Source organism: Staurois parvus, unplaced genomic scaffold, assembly GCF_062004578.1.
Source record: "Staurois parvus isolate SC_StPar_1 unplaced genomic scaffold, SC_StPar_1.0 ptg001085l, whole genome shotgun sequence".
Taxonomy (NCBI): domain Eukaryota; kingdom Metazoa; phylum Chordata; class Amphibia; order Anura; family Ranidae; genus Staurois; species Staurois parvus.
In genome coordinates this window covers 79,629-102,741 of record NW_028318881.1, presented here as the reverse complement: position 1 = coordinate 102,741, position 23,113 = coordinate 79,629, and the positions used below count along the sequence as shown (strand labels likewise).

Sequence of the window (23,113 nt, the reverse complement as noted above, 5' to 3'; positions counted from 1 at the left end):
TCTCTAGATGTAGGATAATACAGTGCATACCTGAGATCGCCAGCTGCTGGATCTTGAAATTAAGGTTCAGCGTTGGATTTTCATCTGGCTTTGAGCATCCAGCTTGAAGAACCATGGTTCCTTTTAAACTTGGTAGTTTTTGAGGATTAATTTTCCCCACCTCCCAAGACAACAACTGTGGAAGCAGATGATAAGATGTGTAATGAGTTTTAGAATATGCTGCTACGTTTGGCAGTAGTATTCACATTGCACTGGGAACACACCTTGGTTACTGGATCGAAGACATACGTCCCCTGAGATGGGGTGAGTGTCATATTCAGGACCCCCTTTGGCATCTGCCCAGTAAGGGTCACCCCCTCTACTGTTTTACCCATGCTCTGCTTAGGTCCCAGCGTCACCTCGAATCGCCCAGAACTGCTGCCTTCCCGAAAACTGATTGCATGCTTTACATAGACTGGAATGGCCACCAAGCTGTAAGACATAACTAATCAGCTACAAGTTTGCATACAGTAGCAACACATCTAGCTCTAATGTATTCATATGGAATAGTGACAAACATTCTCAGCAACTTTACACAGAGTACTCCTTAATACAAGTAACCATCCAATGAAGTGACCTACTGCACAATCTGCTGGACAAATATATTGCTGCATTCACAGCCACTAAAAGGCTCAGGGTTCACTGACATCTTGGCATCCTGGTGCATTACAATAGCCTATGTTTTTTAGCATGTTAACGTGCACTGTGTTAGGGCAGCCCATTCATGTGAATGAGCTGGCAACACCCCAAAGTGTCCTAAAATTTGGGTATACACCATTTTCAGCAAAACACAACACAAAACAATACACAGTGGTGTGTTAATGTACTTCTTGTAGTGCTTCAGTGCATGTGCTGGGGGTGTGTTGGGGCAACAATCAAAACGAATGACACCGTGACACACTAACACATAATGTGCGTTGAAGTAGAGATTGCATTACTGCAACGCACTGCAGTGTAGAAGTCAGCTACACTCCAATCACAATTTTTGACACATGATTCTAAACTGTGTAAGGGAAATTGAGAATATCCAGCCTGTATATTCATAGTTCTTAGCAGCTGGTGTTCTCAGAACAGAACATTAACAGCAAGATGATATACTGTATTAGAATTATGGTATGGGTGGAAAGCAGACGAAAAGACCTGATAACATCAGCTCTGTCTGCTGTAAGTATTTAAATGCAAGTTGTGATCCAATAGTCCACAGTAAGCGCTTAGGAAAGCTGATGACCATTTAAAACCACAGAACACTAAGTACAAATCATAAAATACATTTATTGACACACTGTAAGTTCAGTCTTTAACAAGGTAATTAATAATAGATCCTCATATTATAAAAAAACCCGTACCTGGAAATAAAAAGGTGGTCCCTGCTGCAAGCTGTTATTATAGTGATTATTCCATTCACATAGAACCCAAGATGTCGCTAATAGCAGATTTGAATGCAAGTGTAAATTTCAGTCATACAAAATAAAAGTAATGCAGAAATATTACAATACAAGCTTCATACGAATGAAGAGGGCACTTGCCACCATTTCATTAATATTTTAGATTTTTCATTAAAAAGTTCCTTTTTCTTGCAATGAAAAAAAAGAAGAAAAAACACTGTTTCCAAGGTCTCTCATGTGCCCTAAAGCCTAAATCAATAAAGTCTGTAGCTACCAGAAGCATTATGAGGGTTTCACATCTTTAGCCACTGCGGACAGCAATATTGTTGAGGGCAAACAATGTGTGCCATTACTAAGCAAGGAACAGAGCCTGCATATATAATAAAAAATATGGATGTCCTATGGTTTCTGCTGTCCTGAATCAGAAGGGTGAGTGAGCATTGTCCCCTCCAGAGAGAAAAAGAAAAAAAAAGTACTAGTAAAGTTGCAATATAATATATGAAATTTTGGTTTTGGTCCCGGAGTACTGTGAGCCCAGGCTGCATGATGATGCATCTCCTAGAGGGGTGTATAAATGACAGGCTGGAAGAGTATTGGTTTGCCCTAAAAAGGACCAATTGCACTGGAGCGAGCAATAAGTCTGGGACAGCACTGAAGCATGGAGAGGGTAAGCAAAGTTTGGGACTTTTTTTTTTCTTTACCATCCGGGAAGGGGAAAGGAAGAACTTTAAAAATAATCTCTGAACTCAAGTTTAATTACATCCTAACAAGCACTAACTACTCCCCAAGGAAAACTTGGCCCAAATCAGCTGAGCAATTGCCCAAATCCTTAATATCAGTGTCCAATCCTGACAGTCCCCTGCCAACTCACCTGTGCTAATAATTTGATCTTTCTCATATATATATATATATCTCAAAAAAAACATTATAAAATTTATATATTCCGATTAGTTTTAAAAAAATATGAACTCAACAGTCCCTTCTCATTCACCTTTTTTTAATGCTGCCAAAAGTTGCGCCCACCTACTCTGAAAGCAGGCTACACCTCCAACTCCAAAATTATGGTTCTCCTACATATGGAATCTAAAAGCTTTTCTGAAGCACCTGGGAGGAGAAATTGCAAAATAAATGATTCCATTGGATAGACTATACCTATTCCCAAGAATGCAGATCCATTATTGTCAATGACTACATCCAATCTTTATGGAGGATCACCAGGGTTGCAGTCCATGGCTCCTTTTTCCTTTGGTGTTATGGAGTGGGATGGCGGCCACAGGCGCAGAGCACCTCTTCTTGCATTCTCCTCCTTTCCTTCCCACAAGACCCCCAGTGTTCCTCCCCATATACCCTTCTCCTCCCTCCCTATCCTTCCTCTGCTATGTAAAAAAAAAAAATAGTAAACAGGGTTGAAAACCTCAAAATTGCAGAATTAAAGAGACACTCCTTTGCATGTTTGGACACTCTGGAATGTACACTTACATTGCTATTTGTGTCATTCAATTTGCCTGAATTACATAAAAAAAAAAAAAATAAGGAATTAAAAAAGTGAACTCTTCCTAAGTGAGCTTATTTCTTGTATTTCCTTACAAATTTTGTATGATGCCAACTTATTTATTTTACAGTATAACTAACTAAAAGGCAAAACTTTTTTTTAGTTATGGACATAGTGGGGAGGGATTAGAACACCTGTCAGTTTTTATTATTGTCTGTGCCCCTGTTGAGATTCACCCTCTCTATTTGTCCTGTTTACCATTGTGATTGAAAGTGAAAATAAAAGAAAATCCCAAATATTGGGTTGTCCCCAGAAAAGTAATAGAGGGGAAATCTTCCATTGGGGACACTAGTTCTGGTGACCTAGAGGTCCCCAAGGAGTTCCCTTAATTTGCAGGAATTTCCTCTCACTTCCTGTTTTGGCTATGGGACAGGAAGTGAAGGGAAATCTCTGCAATGGGACACAGATTGAGGAACAAATATTGACAGGGGTTATAACCCTCCCTTACTCTAACCATAATGGAAAAACAAGTTTTGCCTATAGTTCTACTTTGAGAAATGTGCTGCAGTCTTTGGTATAATGGTTCAAATCACCCCAGTCGGATTCCAATATTCCCTTTCTTACTTCTGAGCACTGACGTGATAGGACAGGAGGCGGAAGTTGCCATCTGGGGGTATGAAAGACAGAATTCGCTCAGATTCCCATCTCTTAAAACGTACACAGGGGTGGAAACTGACATCATCCAGAAGGCGAGGATTCTGGGAAATGAGAAAGATAAAACAGACATCTCTTACTTGGAGAATTCATTAGGTCATGTAGAACAGCATTGTATTTTCCTGTAATATTGTAAGGCACTTGTTTTCACTTGTTATATTGTTCATCTGTAATTGCACTGTTTTATCTAAACTCATTTGCATGAATAGGAAAAAATTAATATGGCATTATTACTAAAGGGCAATTCCAGACATGTGATATCAGTTGGTGAACTATGAACGCTACCCAGCAAACTCCCCATGCTGAAGAGAGAATATCTCCTCAATGTACCCTAACCTAGGTTATATCCAATCCACTACACCCAGATTTCACAGAACTTCTCACATGCGTTGTGGCTGGGTCTGCTTTCTGAATCATGGACTGTGTAACTTCACAGAGCTCCTTATGTGTGCTAAAGGTGAGTAAATTTCCTAAATTATGGACTGGGCAATTTCAAAGAGCTCTTCCCATGTGCTGTGGGTAGGTCTGCTTCCTAAATCCTGGACTAGGCAACTTCACAGAGCTTCTTGCATGTGCCATGGGTGGATCGGCTTCTTAAATCCTAGAAAGTCTAACTTCACAGAGCTCCACGCATGTAACATGGGTGGATCTGCTTCCTAAACTGTGGACTGTGCAACTTCACAGAGCTCCTCACATGTCCTGTGGGTAAGTTTGTTTCCTAAATTATGTACTGGGCAACTTTACAGAGCTCCTCACATGTGCTGTGGGTTGGTCGGCTCCCTTAATTCTTCAACTTAAATTGGTTGTAAATCTCAGACATGAAATATGAACAAAGCATATCCCTCTATAGTGTGTACTTCTCTCAATCCAGAGCTCTAAGTGTCATTTCTGTCTTCTGCCTTGTTCCTCTGCTATCAGCATGAGTCACTTCTGATGAGTTTTCCTGCCACCAAGAGAAAAAAGGTGACAGAGGAGGGCAAAGCCTGCGATTGACAGCCTCAGCTCTGTTCCTGTGTGAGGGGGGTGTGTCTCTTTCCTCCAATCAGCTTTCAGAGCTCTCCACACTGAGTCTAACTGCAGCTCCCTGCCCCCTGCTTTTCAGAGCTGAGAGATTCTCTGTAAATTGTGCATTTTGAATCAATGTAGGGGATGGACAGCTGGAGATAAACAGGTACAATTTATTATGGAGGATTTGTTTCGCCTCTGTGTATCATCGGAGGCCAGTTACTTCATTGGGTATATGTAAGTGTTTACAATGACTTTAAAGCAGAACTAAACCCTCCTATCTTTTTCAGCCAATGAAGCTGCCATCTTAGCCTCTGAGCTGCAACTGCAGTAGTGCTGCACATGTGATTAGTTATGACTTCAGGCATGACAGTTTGTTTGAGAACACAAGCAAATGTGACCGTTAGCATTCCCGGCATGCCTGGAATGCGTTTCTTTTTAAAAACTGTTAAATTGATGGATTTAGTTCCATTTTAACAGAGCTCCTCACATATGCTGTGTGTTGGTCAGCTTCCAGAACCCTGGACCGTACAACTTCACAGAGCTCCTCACATGTACTTTGGGTGGGACTACTCTCAGTATTTTATTATGCAATTTTCTGTTTCTTTTCCTGATGCATCATGAATCAGATTTAAAAGAGACATGCAGTGAAAGCTTATATCCTTTCATCTGTCTGAGCTCTGGGGACTACCCATGTCTGCTCATTGGATAATCTAATTATTCTGTTTTAGGGCTTTATGGTTTCTGATTTGGTACATTTACTAAATGCCCTTTTCCATCTGGGTGGCATCCAGTTGAGGTCAGGAGAAAAAAAAAAAAAAAAAAAAAAAAAAGAGTGTTTCCCGAAACACGCACCATGATTCAATGATGTACCGCCTCACATTTGAGAGTGGGTGGAGTCAGGATTGCGGATTCTGGACTTTTTACTTACCCCTTGATGCATGGATCTGTAAAGATTGGCCTGTGTTACCGCAACAGCATTCCCAGTTGCTGGCCACGGCATGGAAAAGGAATATATAAAAACTGGTCTGAGCTGACTGCACATTCATGTCTTACTTCCCAAGTGTTTGAGTGTATTGCTGCTCTTTTGTATTTAACACTTGTATTTATTTACTGCCTTACTCTCCTACTTCTTCTTCACTGTGAAGGGGAAGACTACCTAGGAACTAGTAGTGAGATGGTAAGTTGGCTAATGGCATGTTCTATCAGACAGCTATTTCATACTTCTGACCTACCATGAAGGAGAGGGTTAAATCAGGCATCCCACTCAGTTTTACACAGGCATCTATCACACCCTGGATCTCAGCAGTTACTGTGCAGCCTGTAATACAGAAGGCATAATTAGCATGGCTCATATTTGGACACTAAATAGTAGAACTGTAGACAAGTACTGCCCCCAATTTACCATAATCCGGTGTTAGCTAAATTCAACATCTCTTGCCAAAATTTCACTAAAAAATTTCACCAACTGCTAATCTACCCATACCCCAAATAGATGAAAATCAAACTTGACCAGAAATGCACTCTGTGCCAAAGCTCCACCATCTTTTATACTGGCACCTGGGACAACTCCCAGAATCCCCAATTTGTTGCGAACCATTTATTCTAATGCTGGCCATACACAGTTAAACTTTTGTCCAAAACCTGTTGAACCAACTGAAATTTTAGGCATGGGAGGCCTTGTTGTCACCTCCTAGCTCAGTGAACTTTGATCTGAACATTGGAGCCACGTGAAAATTCTTAGCCAAACAGAAACTGTAACCAATCAGATGCAGTTACTCAGGTATTCTAACTAGAGATGAGCGAATTATTCAAAAATTCGATTCGGCTGATTCGGCGAATTCGCGGAATAAATTCGATTCGAGTCGAATATATTCGCTGCGAATTTAACTTATAAAAAGGGTGTTTCTAGGCTTCAGAGAGCCTTTATATTAGTGCAGAACACTGTACCTTTAATTTAAATGCCCTTGGAGTCTGCTGGGGAAGAGAAATAATACAGTCAGTCAGTATGACATGCAGATGAGTGCCGTCGATCTTAAAATCACCGCACACTTCACTCATTTGGGCAGTCACGGGGCCAAAACCAGAGTGTGGAGCCACAGTGTGGCGGTGGAGGCAGCAGCAATGGGAGGCCATACAGCACCCTATGAAAAAATGGAACCCACCAGCAGTGTGAGGAGACCTGAAAGTGGCACATGGCAGAGTGTGGCGATGGAGACAGCAGCAATGGGAGGCCGTACAGGGACCCATGACACACTCTGGACCTGGCAGCAGCATGAGGAGGCGGTACAGGGGCCCATGACAGATTACGGGCCTGGCAGCAGCATGAGGAGTCGGTACGGGGGCCCATGGCAGATTACGGGCCTGGCAGCAGCAATGGGAGGCCATACAGCACCCTATGACAAAATGGAACCCACCAGCAGTGTGAGGAGACCTGAAAGTGGCACATGGCAGAGTGTGGCGATGGAGACAGCAGCAATGGGAGGCCGTACAGGGACCCATGACACACTCTGGACCTGGCAGCAGCATGAGGAGGCGGTACAGGGGCCCATGACAGATTACGGGCCTGGCAGCAGCATGAGGAGTCGGTACGGGGGCCCATGGCAGATTACGGGCCTGGCAGCAGCAATGGGAGGCCCATAATCTGCCAGCACCCTATGACAAAATGGAACCCACCAGCAGTGTGAGGAGACCTGAAAGTGGCACATGGCAGAGTGTGGCGATAGAGACAGCAGCAAAGGGAGGCCGTACAGGGACCCATGACACACTCTGGACCTGGCAGCAGCATGAGGAGGCTGTACAGGGGCCCATGACAGATTACGGGCCTGGCAGCAGCATGAGGAGTCGGTACGGGGGCCCATGGCAGATTACGGGCCTGACAGCAGCAATGGGAGGCCATACAGCACCCTATGACAAAATGGAACCCACCAGCAGTGTGAGGAGACCTGAAAGTGGCACATGGCAGAGTGTGGCGATGGAGACAGCAGCAATGGGAGGCCGTACAGGGACCCATGACACACTCTGGACCTGGCAGCAGCATGAGGAGGCGGTACAGGGGCCCATGACAGATTACGGGCCTGGCAGCAGCATGAGGAGTCGGTACGGGGGCCCATGGCAGATTACGGGCCTGGCAGCAGCAATGGGAGGCCCGTAATCTGCCAGCACCCTATGACAAAATGGAACCCACCAGCAGTGTGAGGAGACCTGAAAGTGGCACATGGCAGAGTGTGGCGATGGAGACAGCAGCAATGGGAGGCCGTACAGGGACCCATGACACACTCTGGACCTGGCAGCAGCATGAGGAGGCGGTACAGGGGCCCATGACAGATTACGGGCCTGGCAGCAGCATGAGGAGTCGGTACGGGGGCCCATGGCAGATTACGGGCCTGGCAGATGACGACGAGGCTGCCAAGTGCGATCAGCCTCATCATCATCAATTAGGGTCTCCGCCTCTCTACTAGCCCCCTCGGCTGCGTGTGGGTCAGGAGACAGACCTGTCTCTAGACCGGCTACCGAGCCACTCTCCTCGCCAGTACTTCTTCGCCTGGCTGCTGAAGAGGCGGATGTCTCCCCCCGTTCCTGACCCCCTCTGTTAGCTCTTCCTCACTGTACAGTGGGGCTGAGCCCACAGCATGCGATACTTCGCTTGGTGAGGGAACACCAAAGGACAGGGGCAGGTAGAGGACACGTGATTTCAGTGGGCTTGCTCCCGGGCCATGCCAACTAACGGTTGTGTCTGACGTACCCACCGACCGTTGGCTGTAGGTGTCAGAGGTGACCTGGGAAGAGGAAGACGACCGAGCCAACCAATCGATGACGGCAGGGTTGTCGGTGGAGACACGACCGCTGGATGACACCGGGAGCACTGGCCTCTGGCTGCGACTAGTGCTGCCTCGACCCCTTCCTCTGCTGCCACGTCTGCTCGCTCCTGAAACATTGCCTCCTCTGCCACTCCTCTGCGTGTTGTCTGACATACTCTTTAATTCAACGATTCTGTGTCCCTGAGTAACGATTCTGTGTCCCCGAGTAACGATTCTGTGTCCCCGAGTAACGATTCTGTGTCTGTCCCTGAGTAACGATTCTGTGTCTGTCCCTGAGTAACGATTCTGTGTCTGTCCCTGAGTAACGATTCTGTGTCTGTCCCTGAGTAACGATTCTGTGTCTGTCCCTGAGTAACGATTCTGTGTCTGTCCCTGAGTAACGATTCTGTGTCTGTCCCTGAGTAACGATTCTGTGTCTGTCCCTCAGTAACGATTCTGTGTCTGTCCCTCAGTAACGATTCTGTGTCTGTCCCTCAGTAACGATTCTGTGTCCCTCAGTAACGATTCTGTGTCCCTCAGTAACGATTCTGTGTCCCTCAGTAACGATTCTGTGTCCCTCAGTAACGATTCTGTGTCCCTGAGTAACGATTCTGTGTCCCTCAGTAACGATTCTGTGTCCCTCAGTAACGATTCTGTGTCCCTGAGTAACAAGTCTGTGTCCCTGAGTAACAATTCTGTGTCCCTGAGTAACGATTCTGTGTCCCTGAGTAACGATTCTGTGTCCCTCAGTAACGATTCTGCGTCCCTGAGTAACAATTCTGTGTCTGTCCCTGAGTAACGAATCTGTGTCCCTGAGTAACGATTCTGTGTCCCTGAGTAACGATTCTGTGTCCCTAAGTAACGATTCTGTGGCCCTAAAGTCTCTCTGGCCCTAACTCTGTCCCTAATACAGACAGGTCTGTCTCTCTTGAATGACCGGAGGCTAATGGAGAATTGTAAGATGGCCGCAATTTATAGCTCCACCATTACACAGTGCTGGCTGGCTGGCTGCTGATTGGCTAATGCGATCACATGTCATGAATGAATGCATTATGGGTCAGCGCGCCTTGTCTGCGCGCCTTCCCAGAGATCCCCGCTCCGTTGCCACACATGTCGCCGCCATTTTTGGGAAAATTCGATTCGTGCATCCGAAGTTTGCTAATTTTCGGATTCGGCGTGAATCGAATTTTTCCTGATCTTCGAAACGAATTCCACTTCGCCATGTTCGATTCGCTCATCTCTAATTCTAACAGTAGAGGCGGTAAAAACACAATAGCTGGCAGGTGAAATATCTTCATCCCTGCTGTTTAGCATGTAGGGGGGAATCTGATGGATTTCTTCATAATGTGTAAGACTAGCCTGAGATCATTTACTGGCTCACATGTGACAGTCACTCTACCAGCGACAAATTTTATTTTTATGTATATGCCATTTCAATTCTCTGCCTGTACTTAAAGAAATATGGAAGCTGCTGCTGACCTCTCCTGAAAAAGCTGGTTGCCTGGCTGTCTCTGGATTAATTTTTCTGGACCAATAACTCAGAAAGCACTGAAGCCATTGGATAAGCATGACGTCTAGGCAAGTACCATATTCTGATGAAAGTTAAGCAATGGCAGCCTATTTATTTCCTTAAGTCAGCTTTACATTTAACACTACAAAATGAATCAAGATGTCTCTGACTGTTAAAGAGTTATTCCTGCCAAACAACTACACTTTGGGTTGCTTGACAGGCATTTAAAAGCACATCAAATGCTCCTTATATGCATCCATGTGCATATTACCCTTGAGCAACAGATTTTTCACATAGCTAAATGAAGGTGTATTCACTTCAATCATCCAACCACATGCACAGGAAATTCCCTATCTGTTTTTATTATTTTTTTTTTAAAGTCCTTTGCACATGATTGGGCATTCAAAGTGAAAATTGTACTCCTTTAGTTAATCACCCTTCCTGTGTTAAAACACAGCATTATTAAACTACACTTTATAATCATTTACTTTATTTGACTTTGATTTTTTTTTTTCGTTATTTAGAAACCATTTTAAAGAATAGTAAACCTAAGTGAAGGCTGCAGGTGTATAAGAGGCACAGTAAGATCACATTGCTTTGTTCTCAACTTCTCACATCCCAGGGTGCCATTGCAGCCCCTAAAGTCAGTATTTGCATAACTGCCTCCCACTTGCGGCTGCAAGCAGACCTGGTGGGGATGGGAAGAGGTCTGAATTGTCTCCCCCTACTTTCAAGTCCAGGTTTTTCAGATGCCTCTGGAGGCAGAGGAGGGAGATGTTAAAGTCAATTTTAAATGTGACAATTTGTGATGCCAACTGTGCAAACATTGTATTATTTTATATGGATGAGGGTGAGGCTGGTTTATTGTGAGAGCTTCCTGAGTCAATGATCTAAGCTGTAGAAGTGACAGTGGCTGCCACAGGTATGCATATCTGCTACATTTTCAGTTGGTGGAATGCGTCCAGATGGTAGTACAGAATTTAAGGGACAGCTTCAATGTTGTGTACTTGCCGTTATAGTTTGAGAAAGCAAACAGAAGGGCATGTTTTCACCAAGAACAGCTAATGTCAAGTAATGTAGCAATTCCGGCAGCAACAGTGATCTTTACACCAACTCAAATGTGGCGATTTCTAGGCCATGCTTGAAATGTTTACTTCACTTGCTGTATTTAGAATGTGTATGGCCCCTGTAACCTTATTAGAGAATTGATAAGTTACTGTATATTTTAACCAGTGACCTGATTTGTCAATGATGGCATCGATCTCTTCTATGACATCAAAATAAGCTTCATTATTGGTATATTTGACTCCTGTTCTCCTCCATGGAACCACTGAGAGCTGGCCGGTTGGGAGCTGGTCACCCACATTTGAGCTACCTGCAACCAAACACAAAAATTAATGCAAAGATTGCCTAAAAAAAAAACAAAAAACACAAAATAATAATATAATTCCATTCTTGTGAACCTTGAACTTCTTGCTCCTCCCAAGACCTTTCTATTTGAGCCCTGACTTTGTGTTTCCTGTTTGCAATATTATTGTGCCATCTCCAACCGCTATCTTACCCCCTTGCGCACCGGCAGCTGTTATTACCTTCACTACCATATGTTACCGATCTTTGGCTTCTTCCTCAACTACTTTACCACTTGATCCCAACCTGGAACCATTCATTATCGGATCCTGGCTTGTTCCTTGACTACGCTTCTGCTCGATCCCAACCTAAAACCACTTGTAGCCGACCTTCAGCTTGTTTCCTGACTATGCTTCTGCTTGATCCCTACCGGTTATATCTGCTACTGGAATCTGGCTTGCTCATCTCCTGGAGGGACGATCCTGAGGACTGCAACCTGGTACTAAAACGCAGCAAAACCCTTCTCCCCCATCAGGAGCTCTGGTGAATACCGGTTAATGCTTAGACCCCATGCCTTGGGTGAGACTGTATCATCTGACAGGGTGACCTGCTTGTGTACTTATCATGCTAGTCGGTGGGAGCCTCTCTACTGCTATAGCTACTGGTCTCTGAGCCTGACCCCTTACCGTGACATGAAATCACACTTTACGGTTGCTGTGTGCTGCCCAAGCAGCCAACAAGATTACATTAGATCATTGTCAAGTGCATATACTGTAAGATAAAAAACATTAACTAAAAGATTTCTCCGGGCAGTATAGGCAGTTGTCTTTTCTTCATGTTGCATAAACAGGTCTTTGAGTCGTTAAAACTTGCTCCATTCCACCCATGTGGATTAGGATTCTTTTTGAGACCCTGCTGGGATTATAGTAATTTGACGGACTCCTGCATGAAGTCTTCATTAAGTGGGGTGTGTGGTCTAAGTAAAATATTACACATATTTATGTGAAGAATGATGTATGCTGCAACCCTTTAGTGCAGGGGTCTCCAAACTTTCTATGGAAAGGACCAGTTTACTGTCCCTCAGACTTTAGGGTTCAGACTGTAGCCAGTGGGAGTAGATAATTCCCTGGCATCAGTCCCCTTTTATTGATTGTAAAGGGAGGAAGAGTGCCCCATTGTTGATATAATGCCCCATTGATGGTGTCAGTTGGGGCAATGGTGTGCCATCATTGGTGACAGTTGGTGGCATAGTGTCCCAAGGGCCAGATAAACTCAAGCAAAGGGCCACATCCAGCCCCTGAGCCGCAGATTGGAGACCTCTGCTTTAGTGGATTTTCCCTAGGGACATAGAGAAACCTCAGGCCAGTAGCAGCTGGAGATATTTTTCGATGAGGTCACAGACAGCAGTAAACCTGATGGGGAAAACCCCCAAGAATATAGCAGTCATTCAGAGCCCGTGGCAGACTGACAACTCATGGGGCCCCTGGGCAATAGGGGATCATGGGGCCCCTTTGTCCTTGCCCAAACTCAAAAAAGCCTATGAAAAAGGTACCAGGGGCATCTCATGGGGCCCCCTACTGACCCCGGGCCCTCGGCAGTGCCCGAGTTTCCAAATGGTCAGTCCACCCCTGTTCAGAGCATAACTTTACAAGACAGAACCTGGTACCTGTAATTGTGTTCACCACACTGCGGAGTATAGTGGGAGGTTTAATGAGCTCCTTCAATATATTTGATTCAGTGGCAAGAGGGAATCCATTATCCAGCATCTCCTCAAGAACTTCATAAACAACAACAACATTCTCTTTGATGACAATTTCTGAGCATGAACCAAAATAATCCTTAAAAAAAAAAAAAAAAAAAAAAAAAAAGGAATGAGTGCAAAGATACAGTTAAACAATTCAAATTCTTCAAGCCATTGCTTTCTTATGGGTATGTTTATTCAAATGCACAACTCATTTATTAAAACCTAAGCAAAGGGAATTAATTTTGCTGCCTGTAACAACCAATCAGTAGGTGACATTCTCTAATCTTCACTAGAAGAATAGTAGATAGTAAATGTAATAAGCAACATAGAGGAAGCAAAGGAGAGGAGCAAAGTACTACAGAGTCTCATTTTGAGTGACAGCTCTGAGCCTGCTTGGGCTACTAACAACACATCAACAACACCATAGTCAAGACCAACAGCAATTTCAAACCCTTCGAAAGTCTTGACAAGGGAGGTGTGTAACTTTCATAAAATACGTCAAATGCACCTGCTTTTACCTCCCCTTGGGTACATGTCTGAACAAGCCTTAAAGGATACATTCACCTTTTGTAACATATTCAGTGTGCAACACATGTTACTGTAACCCCACCCCACCCTCAAGTGTGACAGCTAGCGGGGTATCTTCTCCCTTGCTAGCCTTTACAATTTTTTAAAAACGCGGCCGTGCATTGCTCCACCCACCCACGTCGTTCATTTACAGAGTTCCGTAAATGGAAGACTACAAGTTCCGACAGCCTTTTTTGCGACTGTCGGTTTGAAGTTCTTCCCATCAGTGTGAAACTGCCTGCCCATACGATGTACAATGGCAGTCTGCAGATGTCTGCTGATTGCTGGTACAATGCTTTCCAGGCTCCTAAAAAAAGTTTAATAGTAAATGCACTTTTTTTACCTGCAAAAAAATGTGCATTTATAATTTTTTTTTTAAAGGAAACTCATCCTTTAAGTAACAATACACTAACATTCACATAAGTACATAGATTAGTAATCAGGTCTGAAAGTCCTAAAAATGAGCAATCAACAGTTTCTGCTTGTCACTGAAGAACAAATTTGTTTTGTTTTTAACTTTGAGCATCTGATAGAACAGTTCTCTTTGCCCGTAGCAACTTATGTTGCCCTTTCATGCTTCAAGTGTTACTAAACTCAGGACCCTGCATTCACTATATCTGGTCTCCCACAATATACAGAACATAGAAGTGCAATTATTTTAGTAAATATTAATTGCTAAATACCTTTTCTCATCAGCAGTTAGAGCAGTCTTGTAACTTCTATCAGTGTCCAGCCCAGCATGTTAAAGCTTGTAGGAGGAGTTTTCATTCTGCTCTAGGAGGATGGATCTAGGACCCTGACTTCTGTCTGGACAGTGCTGATTGGCCCTGTGCTGATCACATGCACTCTCCCAAGACAAAAAAACAAAAAAAACCCTCTCTAGTAATACACACCAAACTGAGCATGTGCAGAGTGATTCCACACGATATGCCTTATCAGGAGATAAGAGATGAGCACTGGAAGAAGGGGAGGATCAGAAAAGTCAGGATCAAACTGCATTTTTACACAATGCAGAGGATTAACCCCTTAGGTTCCACAGGGGTATAACATATACAGACTGATTTTACTGTTGTGGGTTTAATAACACTTTAATGCATGCATTTTGTGTACTGGACAATGATATCTGACATGTTGCCGTATATAATATAACACTTCCAGGCATAACAGGCAACAGCTATTGTAAGATCTCACCTGGAATGTGTCCACGACTCGGTGAAGAAACTCTATAGCAAATAGTGGGGGCACCTCAGTCTGTATGACAGCCACAAAAAATATGGAATGCCTGTAAACACTGAGCAGGTAATGATGGGGAGTCTGGATGATGGGTGGCACATTCTCTGGATCGGATGCCCTTTCTTGGGCCTCAAAAAAGTAGTCACAAACTGATCGCGACACCACACTTTTCCAGTGTTTCTCCAGGAAGATATCCCCAGAAGGGTTGATGAGAAACAGGCTGTGGATCATGGCTGGTGGTTTAATGGGGAAGAAAGGAAAGGATGGTCTTCTTGGTGCTGGCCCTAGAAAAAACAAAAAACATAGCCTTTAAACATTGTCAAATACAAACCAAGCCCTCTTTCTCATGGACCCAAGAGCACCAATGAAATCATCAATGGTGGGGCATGGTAATATCACTGTGATGGCATATGGCTGCACTGGGAGCCCATGTACTGTAGCTCCTGATATTGGGAAGGCTTCAAACAATTCCACTCGTAGGGAATGATGTACAGAAATTGCACCTATACCCCAAACCTGGGTGGACCTCTAGAGCCCATTGCTGGTCCTCCTTTGGTCATATAATTACTATGGTGAAAAAAAGCTCTCTTGCGCCTATTTTATTGGTACTCTAAAACATTTGATACCATTTACATGTTCACTTTAATTAGGCAGAATAGAATAAAATGTAAACAGAATTTGCTTCCAAAGCTTTCTACAATAATTCTTATATAAACATCCTGGAGAGGTTTCCGCGTACACATTCCTAAAAGTTCACCCACAGAAGAACTTTCCAAAGGTTCCTACTATGCAGGGGAACGTAACGTAACCATTTTTGTCATTGTACATCTTTACTGAGTCACAACAGTGTATGGTAGTGTGTTTTTCACTGATGAAAGCAGAATGTGTAGAGTTAAAGGGATTATTGGACAACACAGCAGACAGAAAATGCAAAGTTTCACAACTTTTGATTTCTTCATCAGGCATGCCTGACAAAACTTACATAACTTTTCAGTTTTCTCAGTTAGCCAATAAAGGAGTATCACTTGAATGCCAAACTTTCTAATTTAACGCAGCATATCTTTGAAGTAAGGTCATAAATGGGCAAGACAATCCTCTTAACCACTTCAGTACCAGAGTATTTTTTGTCGTTTTGACAATGTCTCAGTTCTGCACCTTGTATTTTTTGAGGGGATTTGTAGCCTATAGTCTAATATATTATACATTTTTTTTTGCAACAGATAGACCTTAGTTTGGTAGCAAATTTGAACACATATAAATTCTGTTTACTTAATTTTATTAGGAATTGTAACAAAATGTTAAAAATGCCTGTTCCTGTAGTTTTTTCATGGAATTTGTGCACCCCATATATTTAACCTAAAATATACTCAACAAAGTCTGCTGATTAAGCCCTGGTTCACACTGATGCGGTGAGGAATTTGCAGCGTTTTCAGTGCAAATTCTGCACCACATTACAATCGCACCCCGTTCACACGAACCAATGTGGGTGTGTATGTTAAGTTAACAACACACCTACATCAGTCCGCAAAACGCGGTACAATGTGCAGAATCGGATCACATGGCTGTGAATACCCATGCAATCTGATTCTAGTGTGGACCAAAAAAGGGTCCTGCAAGTTTTTGGTGTGGGTGCGGTGTGAATAGAGCCATACAAAATGTATGGCTCCAATCGCACCGCAAACAAATTGCTTGTGACTTGTAGAGGAATGCAGTGCGGTTCCTGTGCGAATTACATGGGATTTACCACACCGCTGTAGTGTCAACCTAGGTCAGTGGTGGGCAACCTTTTTTCTCAACTGAGCCAAATCTCGCCAAAACCACGATTGAAATTTATTTTGAGAGCCACATTTTTAAAACTGAAAATACATCCACCATATAGTAATTCATCCCCCATATAGTAATTCATCCCCCATATAGTAATTCATTCCCCATATAGTAATTCATCCCCCATATAGTAATTCATCCCCCATATAGTAATTCATCCCCCATATAGTAATTCATCCCCCCTATAGTAATTCATCCCCCCTATAGTAATTCATCCCCCATATAGTAATTCATCCCCCATATTAAGTCCCCAAGTCCCCCCTGTGTCAATTCACTTACCTTTGCTCCGCGCGTTCCTCTCGCCGTTCCGGTCTTCAGGGCGGACTGTGAGAGGAGAGGAGTTAGTCACGCTGCCCCGCCAACATCCTGACAGCCAATGTTTGCCACGCTCCACGGGCCGGATTAAAAGGTCCACCGGGCCGTAGTTTGCCCATTGCTGGGCTAGCTGCAGAGTCCTGACTTTTGGGGCGGCCGCCCGAGAGGAGAGAGGGGAGCGGGCGCCCGGCACACAGAAGAGCTGCATTAAAGTGTGGAAAGAGCCGCATGTGGCTCGCGAGCCGCGGCTTGCCGACCACTGACCTAGGCTAAAATGCTATCACATTAGCACGACTTTTATATAGCAGAATGGTAAAGGTCAAAACGAATGTATGCACTTTACTTTAGGAGAGCTTTATTCCCCTTTTGACGCTACATTGCAAAGCACAAAGGATGAAAAAAAACCAAGACCAGTAATGGTATTTCTAGGAACCTTCCAGGATGGCACAACTGGGAAACACAATCAACTGACAGCTTTTTAAAGCCCCCACCCTTCCCCTTGTCCCTCAGTTTGTGATAAAGTAACTCCTAAAACCGGTCCACAAGGGGCATAATTCTTTATAGGTACTTACCAACTACTGCTCTAATATCTTTTCCCCCCTTCTTCTGGGCAGGAAGTAGACCTGCTCTCCTGGAAGGTTCCTAGAAGCACAGTTACTGGCAAGTCTAACTGTTGGTTTTCTCTTCTCACCTTCCCGGATGGCACACCTAAGAGGATAATCAAGTAACCGAAGGCCTACCTTGGGGTGGGACTACTGCCTGTAAGAATTTATTTCCACTCCATAATGCCTGATGAAGGTATCTTAGCTGGATCATGTGACTGATCTGCAGGTCAGCTTCACCTATGTCCCTGCTTTCTCTACCTTGGATGCAGGATCTAGGTGGAGTGGGCTCTTAAAGATGGAAACAGAAACTCTGAATTTTGTAGGTTAGCAAGGTCGATTGTCTCAACCATCTAGCAATTTTGGCCTATCATGCCTATAACTGCTTCTCAGGACCACTAAAAAGGACTAATCAGAGACTTGTTCTGTGAAACAAGGATACTACTATGGCCAACAAAGGATCTGGCTTAAATACTAATCTGTTCTGGAGAATTATTTAGAAAAGGCTTCCTGATGGACAACCCTTGTGGATCCCTTTTTTTTCCCTCATAGTGATTACTAAAAGGCAGCCCACTAAAGAGTAATATATTAAAGGGAAGCTTATTCCCTGGGCTCGCAAAGGCTGAACAGGTATGTACCCAAGGAACACCCAGCTATGGCTTCCTCACATCTCAATGCTGGTATGTCAGCTGTACAAGTGCTCTATATACCCAAGTTCCCTATACGCCTGCAGTTAAATGGATTAAAATTAGGCAGAAATGAGCTGGGTAAAAACTTATTGTAACTATTCCACAATATGCAGCAAGATAAGGTAATATAACCAATATAAACAGAAAATACATAAATTTCAATGGTATGTATTTCTGATGTGCAAGATAAATCAATATAACCAATATAAAACAGAAAGGACGCAAGCAACCTTGATTGTTGTGTAGCAAGATAAAGTAATATAACAAATATCAGCAGATAAGACACACACTTCAATAATGTGCATCTCTGAATGGCAGTGATAACAAATATAAAACAGAAAAGACACAAAACAACCTTCACTGTTGTGCATTTCTGATTTGTAGCAAGATCAATCAATATAACCAATACAAAAACAGAAAAGGACACAAGCAACGTTCACTGTTGTGTTTTTCTGATTTGCCACAAGATAAAGCAATATACTCAATAAAAAAAAAAAAACAGAGAAGACACCGACTTCAATGATGTGTATCTCTGAACTGCAGCGATATAACAAGCAGAAAAGAGAACCAACCTTCACTATTGTGTTTTTCTGATGTGCAGTGAAGCAATATAACCAATATAAAATAGAAAGGACACAAACAACTTTAATGTTGTGTTTTTGTGATGTGCTGTAAAATAAAGTCATATAACAATTATAAAACTGAATAGACACATGCAAACTTCAATGTTGTGTATTTCTGAAGTGCAGCAAAATAACAAATATGAGTAGAGAAGCCACAAATATCAATTACCGGTATGTGTATTTCTGATGTGCAGAAAATATAATATGGAAAGGACACAAACAACCTTCAATGTTGTGTTTTTCTAATGTGCAGCAAGATAAGGCAATATAGCCAATATAAGACAGAAAAGACACTAACAACCTTCAATCCTGTGTATTTCTGAAGTACAGCAGGATAAAGTCATACAGCAAATATAAAACAAAAAAGACACAAACCAACTACAAAGTTGTGTATTTCTGATGTGCAGCAAGCTAAGGCAATATAACCAATATAAAACAGAAAAGACGAAACCAAACTTACATGTTGTGTGTGTAGCCCATTGAAATGTTATTACTTGCAGTACATTGAAATTGACATTACATGGCGGTGGTCTGCCATTCAGGGTCACTCACATGAACAGAACAGCCCTCTGGAACTTGTATGCTGTACAACAGGCTGGTGAGCAGGGCAGTCAGGGACTACATTTCCCAAGAGAGGTAGTGTGTGAGCGAGGGCATATAAATATCAAATCCAGGGCGATTGGCCTAGGAGAGTGCGGGGAGAGACTGAAAGGGAAGAAGGTGTGCTCATGGCTGAACTGGGCCCAGGACTAGAGTTGGAGAGAGAGAAAGAGCATACTGACCACTTGGTCTGCCATGTTGCCAAGCAGGCCAAACTGGCCGCAGGAGACCAGACGGGATGCTGAGTCTGAGCCAGGGATTCCCTGGACTGACTGCAGAGAAAGACAGACTGCTATGATCTGCCGGACTACTTAATCAGGTGAGAGAGACTCATGCACCCACTAACCAAGTGAATATTGATAGTTTGCCACCTCAGCTACTGTATCTACCTACACATAGTTGTGAACATTACCTGTAGTTGCTTCAGTTTGTGGCCTAGTTCTCGCAGCCGCATAACTGAGATACATCTACATTGCAGAAGTTGACTTTAGGACATACAGTGCAGGTCAGGATACAGCAGTGTCACTGAAACAAGTTACCCTTTCTCAACAGAGCAGGATTGCCATTACTGTTAACTTTTGCTTTTGCTGTACAAAGGAAGCTGTCTGCCGATAGACATTCATGCCAATTGCTGCTATTCATCACGTCAAATCTGCCCCATGTTGAGTGTTTTAAAGGACACCCTGCCCCAATTTGCTACCACCAAGAGGAAAAGTGTTAAATCACCTTTGTTACTTCACCATCTTTGTAATGCCTTCCCAAGGAACTAGATCCCACACCTCAACTCACCTTCATACCAACTGGGCCCCAACAAGTGCACAGAAGACATTGTAGTGTTCTTAAAGGGACAGTGCTCAATTTCAACTGAGAATTCATTTTTCTTCACATCTGATCCTTGTCATCTAGTTCTGAGGACCCATAGTGAGCTTACCTGTTTGTTAGCTGTTTTCTACTCACTGGGGATTCAGCAGTTTCCTCAGATTGGAGGCAGTGGATTATTTCTGAAAGCAGGCTGCTAACAGTTTTTGTTGCTTTATGATGTCATTATTTTTGCTCACAATTTCCAAGTATGGTTATATTTGTTGCATATATCAATGTCATTTTGTTCTGACCAAGTTACCTTTAATTCCAACATAAACTTCGCATTGGTTTACACTAACTTGCGAGTCCATTTTACAGGTGTGATTTACTTTGGTCACTGGAGCACGGTGGTGTCAGCACAGGTTGAGTTTGCCACTAGAGATTCAGATTAACAGGGAACCCAAAACAAATGACTAAGCAACCCTTAAGAGGGTAGTGCTACCTGTGTTTCTGATGTGACAAAGCATAAGATCAGAGTCATGGTGTATGCATCTAAGAAATACTCAACCAAGGACAATATCTATCATAGGTATAGCCTGGACTCTGTATACTAAACCTTCATCTACCAATCCAGTGTAGAACCCGGGTAGTTCTAAATAATGGAATCTGAGGTGGATGAATACGCCACTGTGGTAGTAGCTGTGTCCCTACCACTGCATACCTAGTCCTACACCCACCCAATCTCCCATACACTGACATAAGTAGGAGTTGGTTTGGCTAGCCCATACACAGGTGGGAGCGAGTTCCAAGCCTTTCAGATCCTAAGGTCTTACCAAGCACAGTCCTAGAGAGCAATTAAGACTACCTGAAGAATAGGTGGACACCATATTAGCCTGGAGGCAATCAGACATCTGTAGGCCTTAACAAGCAATCATTAAAAAGGATAAGTTCACCTTTTGACCAAAAATAATAAATGCACATTTTTTTGCAGGTAAAAAAATGTGCATTTATTATTTTTGGTTGCAGGAGCTTGTAAACCATTGCACCAGCAATCAACAGATTGCTGGTGCCATGCAGGTCTCCTGCAGACTGTCAGTATATCTGCCTGCCCGTACAGGATTGTGGTAGTTCATGGAGAACTAAAAGCCGACAGCCACTAAGGCTGTCAGGACTTGTAGTCCATTCATTCACAGAACGCTGTGAATGAATGACGCGGTTGTGTGGACAGAGCCCTGCATGGCCGCGCTCTATTCAAAAGGTGACAGCTTGTATGGGGAACTTCTACCCATACTTCTGTCGCGGGGGAGGGGGAATCGGGTAGCTGCAGCATTGGGAACACGATACATATTCCACCCTAAAAACGGGTTGAACATGTAACTTGTTCCAAAAGGCGAACTTTTCCTTTAAATGCAGGTTCGTATATGTAGCTCTTGTATAGAGGTTTGCACCAGGAACCCATCAATTAAGGGTTGCAGGGTAAGATTTTATGTTTCTAGTTCAGCCAAAGGGTGGGCTGTAGCTCAAAACACAAGAGGTCCCAAATAACCCTTACACAAGAACAAATATGATGGCAATATAGGGAGGAATAGGTTGTGAGATTTTACCTATAGCAAACAATTCCCAGAAAGAGGATATGTTCACACTGGTACACCTTACTATGCCTCCCTGTATGGATACAATTAGAAGGTGAGCTCTTAATAAAAAGTGAGCCATCTTGGAGCTACTTTGCCATAGTCATAGCAGCTGGTATAATATATCCAGATTGCCCCGTGTACACACTAATCAAGGGAAATTTGCTGTAGTACTCCTGGAATCTCCAGGTTCCAGCAAATCACTGCACATCATCTTTTCCAATAGCCCTTGTCAGAATGTCAGAAACTTGTTCAGAGGCATAAATAGCCTGTAAGAGGCTCTTCGGGTCTTCAAAAGGGAGCTAGTGTCTAGCAGGCCTCACCTCTTCACTAGGTTCACTACTATTAATTTACTACAGTGAGGCTTTATGTTGCAATAACCACAGCATCTATTGAAGTAGGAAGAAGATGTGGATGGTGGTTTTAGCTGAAGCTTCTGGGCTATTTGTCTCCATACCCCAGGGTAAAAGGATAGTAGCACCCGGATTAAGGGAGGGAGTGCCATCTCCATGCCCAGAAACCACCTGGCTGTTCTTAGGGATTCTGCTGCTAAACACCCAAAGCGAAAGGAAAGTACTCACCGCCTGTTGTCTTACACCTTTTGCCACAGTCACAGGGCTCGCTTTTCCATCCTTAGGGAGAGGAGGAGAGTGGTCAAAATCAACCCTCTCCAAGTCTCTGTCCCTCCTGGAGAGCTGGCCCATACTGCATCAGAAACACTCACACACACACCTCTCCTAGGATCCAAACCTTTCAAAAAGGAAGGATGGAGAGGCCAGGGCCATGAAAGCCAGGGGTGACTAGCTTCTGTTGTCCCCTCTTAGGGCACTCTGACTTTTTTCTGAGCCCCGCTCAGGGAAGGAATTTACCAAGCTCCAACGTGCTCTTACCCACAGTCACTGGCAATGCCCTTCCCTACTCCTTTTCCATCTGAGGTGGTTAGGCAGACACTCACTCCACTGCACCACTTGCCCACACAGTATCAACCTGGTGCCTCTTTTAGCTCTTTCCTCAGCCGCCACATGGGTCAAGCATCTACTCCGGTACATCCCCCTTCTGGGTTGTGCCGCCACCCTCACCCTGTTGTTGACCTTATCAAAAACTGGCCATCAGGCTCGCCTACATGCAGAGGAAGACAAGAGGAGACAGAGGCTGAGAATGTCGAGTGGTGTGCAACAGCGGCGGTTCACAC

General features: G+C 43.7%; 1 protein-coding gene across 1 annotated transcript in view; it reads right to left on the bottom strand.

Moving 5' to 3' along the window:
- The window catches only part of LOC149440442 (AP-3 complex subunit mu-2), a 40,165-nt gene that overhangs the window by 3,822 nt on the left and 13,230 nt on the right, over positions 1 to 23,113 (bottom strand). Inside the window, exons 2-8 of the mRNA XM_089658614.1 lie at positions 14,795 to 15,120; positions 12,959 to 13,130; positions 11,183 to 11,320; positions 5,871 to 5,956; positions 3,541 to 3,674; positions 264 to 471; positions 31 to 175 (exon numbers count right to left, since the gene is read on the bottom strand). Of these exons, the coding sequence (XP_089514740.1) occupies positions 31 to 175; positions 264 to 471; positions 3,541 to 3,674; positions 5,871 to 5,956; positions 11,183 to 11,320; positions 12,959 to 13,130; positions 14,795 to 15,067 (1,156 nt within the window). The 5' untranslated portion in view covers positions 15,068 to 15,120. The remainder of the gene's footprint in view (positions 1 to 30; positions 176 to 263; positions 472 to 3,540; positions 3,675 to 5,870; positions 5,957 to 11,182; positions 11,321 to 12,958; positions 13,131 to 14,794; positions 15,121 to 23,113) is intronic.